The sequence below is a fragment of the Macrobrachium nipponense genome, chromosome 20 (assembly GCF_015104395.2).
Source record: "Macrobrachium nipponense isolate FS-2020 chromosome 20, ASM1510439v2, whole genome shotgun sequence".
NCBI classification, from domain to species: Eukaryota; Metazoa; Arthropoda; class Malacostraca; order Decapoda; family Palaemonidae; genus Macrobrachium; species Macrobrachium nipponense.
Window position 1 is genome coordinate 6,734,854 of NC_061089.1, and position 5,720 is coordinate 6,740,573.

The 5,720-nt window shown below is 42.9% G+C and overlaps 1 protein-coding gene across 1 annotated transcript; it reads right to left on the reverse strand.

Annotated features, from left to right (window-relative positions):
* Positions 1–3,132: 3,132 nt before the first annotated feature.
* On the reverse strand, positions 3,133–4,602 carry LOC135195560 (uncharacterized). The gene has a single exon (XM_064221841.1). The coding sequence runs from the start codon at positions 4,600–4,602 to the stop codon at positions 3,133–3,135; it is 1,470 nt and encodes a 489-aa protein (XP_064077911.1).
* Between the last annotated feature and the right edge of the window lie 1,118 nt (positions 4,603–5,720).

Sequence of the window (5,720 nt, forward strand, 5' to 3'; positions counted from 1 at the left end):
CCTCAGTTGACAATGATGCCACTAACAGACTTAGTGCGGCGCACCTTTCCAGGTGGGTTCTGGCATCTTCGAACAGTTGGCCGCGCCATTAACGACACACTTTGAATGCACTCAGAGCCATTAACGGAACCATATGGCAACTAATCTTGACTCTGACAAACCCAACACCATTAACGGACTAAATATGACTTTTGTGTTTTGGTGTGGGAGACAAGTCATAAAACGGGTAACTGGGTGCTGATCAGCCAACACACGGAATCAGGTGTGATTTCCCGCAACCCAGATGATGGTTCGAACACATCCACATCAACATCGTGGGCCATTGGTCTAAATTGGGGGAAGTCAAATACCTTCTAATAATCATCAACCAATCCACTAGGTGGGCAAAGGTGACTTCAATGATAGAAAACACTACTAGCGCCTGTGTGGAGGCACTTCTCTCAAGCTGGAACAGCCACTTCGGCGTACGAAACGACACCACCATGGACCAAGGCACTGCCTTCCTGTCCGACCAGTGGACCTCCTTGGCTCGCCTGACAGGAATAACGCTCCACAGCACCACCGCAAACCCGACGCCGCTGCCGCACCTGTGGGCCTCCTTCCCACACTTGTCGAGAACCAGGGACCTGTTGGGTCTTCGCACCACCAAGACTGGGACTCAATCGACAGATCAAAAACTTGCCTTCCTGATGGACGACAACGACACCAGAGTAGAAACGAGCAGGTGGCCCATAGTACCTCCACAAAACAAGGCCGCTCCGAAACTCCCAGCACTTAAAGCCGCGGCCGTGGATGCCCTCGAAGACAGTCGAACCAGTAGGCCCCACCAGGGGATGAAACCAGTCAGCCAAAAAGCTGAAGGACTCAGCAGTCGATGACGTCCAACAACTAGTGATCTCGACATGGGGTTGACTCCTGCCTCTGTGACGATACCACAACTAGAATCTCCTCATCTCATATTTTATCTTCCAATCATTTTTTCATAATAACTGTCTTCAAGGGGGGGGGGAAAAATGGGGGGGGGGGGGGGGGGGGGGGGGGGGGGGGGAGTACGTGTAAAGACATTTTTATATTCACTTCACAACTTGCGATTTGCAATTTATGTCACTCAATGTTGAATTCTCTGGCCTTTCCGCCAATGTAAATATCATGTACATACACAGACTAGGTCTGTGCTTATTCTCATGTATATGTATGTAAAGAAAAACATTGCAAATCTCTGCGCTCGGACCTCTGTCACCCCGACCCAAGTACTACATGTCCGTCCACACCTCTCAATGTATATCCGCTCTCGGCAATAAAGCATCAGAACCCAGATACCTCTCTCTCTCTCTTGTCCTCAGATGGTATCCTAACATTACCATATAAACAGACCTATTCATAAAACACTGGTGTAAAGAATTATCTGTCTACTCTTGTTAACTGAAATTTAGTCATTTGTTTTAATTAAAAGTAAAAGAGATAATTATGAATATAGTCTACGCTAGAATATTCTCCTAACAACAGAGAGAGAGAGAGAGAGAGAGAGAGAGAGAGAGAGAGAGAGAGAGAGAGAGAGAGAGAGAGAGAGAGAGAGAGAGAGAGAGACTGACTTGTATGTATACTTTTGTCCAACAAGGTAATCTACAAGAATGCCCTCAAAACCAAGTGATTCGTGGGTACTCACAGACTGGTTTGGATCAACTCATTCAGCACTTTTCAGCTATCATATATTTTTTAATTTTGATAATATCTTATGATGCCTTCCTACCATAGCCTTCATTTTCATAGAAATGCTACAGCAGCCTTACATTTACAAATAACAGAAATATAATTTGTTATCCCTTTAGTAAATATTTTTCCAATATACTTCCTTGAGAACAGTTTAATAGTTGTGTGTAAGGCTGAAACATGTGCTATACTGGCTGTCCAGCTAAAGAATTGTCCAAAGTCTGGTACTGCACGGTGAAAAACTACAAAAGAGAAACAAAATGGAATGAATTAAAAAGTGCAAAATTACAATTACTCAAAACTGACAAAGCATTACAAAACTGTAAATCATGGGAATGCTGAATCACAATCCAAAATGAGATACAACCTTAGAGACTAACACATCAAAAGAACTTTCACAGACAACTTACAATGTAGTCTGCCACGGAATGCTTCAACTTCTTACACACTAGACAGTTCTTAAGCAACAATGCTAACAAAATGTGGTTTCACACCACAACAAACATTATCCCTTCATGAAAAACTGGAAGAGTCCCTCGGACCAATTCGCACAATCGCGCCAAGACAAAATGTAAAAAAAAAACAAAAACAAAAGGTTCAAATACAAAACGTCACACATCAAGGCAGCAAACAACATGAGCTCAAAACAGCATATGATACAGCACAATCCCTGTCTGATATCTCATGGATATCACTACCAAATAAACACATGGCTGAGAAATGCAAATAATCTAAGTACAATCATTTTCCACTAAAAGTATCATGTCCATAATAGGATTTGTTAAAACTGAAGGTTTTCCATTCAAGACGAATCGCACTTCTGCCTTCCGAACTTGTCTGTCAGATCCTTCTAAGGCCTTGACAATGACTCCTATCGGCCAACGGTTCCTATCTGAAGGTTTTGTCCTTAACTAAGACGACTTATATCCAGACGGATGTCCTTCCACTTCTTGCGAGTCTGGAGCAAAGGCAAATATTCTTTCCTCCAACAGGAGCAGAAAATGCCTGCTAAAGCATGAGCTCGTTTTCATTCTGCTTTGTGTAAGTCTCTGTCATTGAATTCTCCCAACGAATCAGTTTTCCGAGTTAACAGCATTGATGGTGTGAGAATCAGTGGACATTCTAGATCAGAAGACAGGTGTGAGAGGTCTCCAGTTGATGATTGCACAGACTTCAGCCATAAAGGTGTTTAAAACATCGTGTGTTGTCTTTCCAGTATTGCTAACTAACATGGAATCTAATATCTGTCTGGTGATGCCAATCATACGTTCCCATGCTCCTCCCGTGTGCTATTAATATCCTGACAGCGTTGATAAAGGCAGATGAGCTCATTTCATAAACGCGTTCAACGTGAACTGCTCTTGTCACTAAACATGTAAAGAGAACGGCCCAATGCTTGGAATTGGCGTACCTCCAAAAGTCCTATGTGATAACTATGTTCCACAGTCCGAAGGTGTCCACTCCCACATTAGTGAATGGCGGTGATACCTCCAGAGTTACACACCTGTGAATGACGGATGAGATCAGTTGTTTAGCACCTGTAATCCACAATCCTGCAGATGTGATAGCTCCCTCAGTAAAATGTCGACCTTGATGTTTCATCTTGTCGTGATAATGTCTAAGAAGCAGTGTAGCCACGTGGTGACGTCCTAGAATTATGATGGGTTTCTTCTCTTGTAAGCACAGATCAGAATTAGAGATGTGTCCACCTACACTCATTATTGCTGGCTCATCCAAGAATGGGTTTAGGTTAGCAATGCAACTTCGTTTGCTGATGGCGTTCTGCTGTAGGATGCGGTTCTTTTCCTCTCTAAAGGCTGTTGCTTGAACGGATCTTGTGATGAAGTGCTCAGTGTCGAGACAGTCATCAATGGTTATAGCGTTTGTTAGCAGTTTCTTGCTTCTGCATGCGTGTGTGAGCCGTTTCAAAAAAGCTATGGCTTTAACAAGTCTTTTCCAGTTTGAAAACCTTTCAAATCTATGGGTTTCTAAGACACTTTCAGATGGAGCGCAAGTTTTCAGTACAGTGACTGTGGGTCGGATCTCATAGTCTTCATCCGGATCCACAAGTTGATGTCCTTGGTTGCAAGACTTCTTACAATTACTGGCTAAAAATTGTTGTGGTCCAAAAAGCCAGATGCTGTCCTGTAGATCTTTAGTTAGTACAGATCTAGTTCCTAAATCTGCTGGATTGTGATCTATGGGTACGTAACCCCATTGACTAGGATTTGAGAATTTCCTGATACGCGCCACTCTATTAGCGACATATATGAAAACCCTCCTTGTTTCATGGAAGATGTAACCCAAGACTATTTTGCTGTCCATGTAGTATTTCACATTATCGATGTGTATATCGACTTGATCTATAACACATTGTGCGATGTTGACACCAAGCACAGCTGCACAAAGTTCCAAGACTGGAATAGTGTGCCCACTAGTAGGTGCGAATTTTGCCATTCCGAGAACGATTCGAAGATGTGGAGTCCTATTCGAGTCTGTAGTGCAAAGATAAACGACAACTGGGATGGTTTTTTTCGATCCGTTGGAGAAAACGTGTAGTTCTCGAGTTGTTGTTCTGCCGAGGTAAGGTACATATGTGCGTGGAATTCTTCGTGCTTCAAGAGCTAACTCATCAGAGATAAGATGATCCCAATCAACAGTTTCAGATACTAAACTCCTGAGTACGAGTTTTTCATATATAATTATAGGTGCTAAAATTCCAAGCAGATCGTACGTGCTGTTGATTGTTGACAGTATTCCTCTATGGGTGATTGGTTTGTTCTCAAAGGACAACTGAAACATGAAATAGTAAGTGTTCAAGTCCCAGCTTAATCCATGACTGCGCTGTAGAGATTTGTTGTTGGCGTCCACGTCCAAATCCTTCAGATTCATGGTGAGATCACAAGTAGGAAATGCGACATTACATCAAGACTGTTAGAAGCAAACTTGCACAGATGAAGGTTTCCATAATCTCTCAAGGTACTCTGAGTGTCTTTCAGGATCTTAATGCCCTCTTCTGTTATCAGGCACGATGTCAAACTATCATCAACGCAGAAGTCTTTCATGACAAAGTTGGTTAAAAGTTTACCATACTCTGGTTTTGCACTCTGCACAATCCTGACTAATCTTAAGTTTGCGACAGCCGGTGATGGGCTGTTGCCAAATACATGTACGGTCATTCTGTACTCGACGATTTCCTTGTCCAGTCGTTGTCCTGGTGCCAAAGAAATCGCAGATAATTCCTGTGATCCTCTCTAACGATGAAGCAGTGAAACGTGTTGTATATCTGCTGTAACGGATATCTCTACGAAATTGTAGCAGCACTCCAAGTAGGCTATTAGCTAGATCTGGACCAGAAAGTAAAACACTGTTTAGTGAAATTCCTTTGAACTTTGCGGAAGAGTCAAATACTCCTCGGATTTGATCTGGTTTCTTCGGCTGGACGACTCCAAATAATGGCAATTACCAACATAATTCCTTGTCATGCAAAGGTGGAGCAACTTCCGTATGGTTGTTGTTCAAAATCTTGCCCATGAATGTGAGAAAGTGTTCTTTCTTTAAGGGGTTCCACCTCAAACTTGCATCTAACAACTTAAAACGTTGAACAGCTTCTCCCGGTTGTTTGGCAACGGTTGTTGTTGTGTACGGAATGGTAAAGGAGCTACCCAACTTCTTGAGACATTGCTGGCTTATCATCTTCCTTGGCTTCAACAAAATGCGGATTGTCGTCAAGTGGAAAGGGCCTATCCAGATATGATTCGCATATCCTAAACTGATTAGTACATGGTTTCAGTGCAGTGGGCTGCCCAGACGGTAGTAGATACATCTTGAAGACATTTAGTAAAAGAGGTGTATGTTGCTTGTTCAAGCAAGTCTCCCCAGTAATGACCCAACCTAGCTGTTGGGCATACGGAGCTTTCGGGCGGTCCATAGATCTGGTGTGTCACATGATGTGCTTCTAAAAGATCTCTACCAATCAAGATGAGAATATGGCAGTCATTGTCAACAGG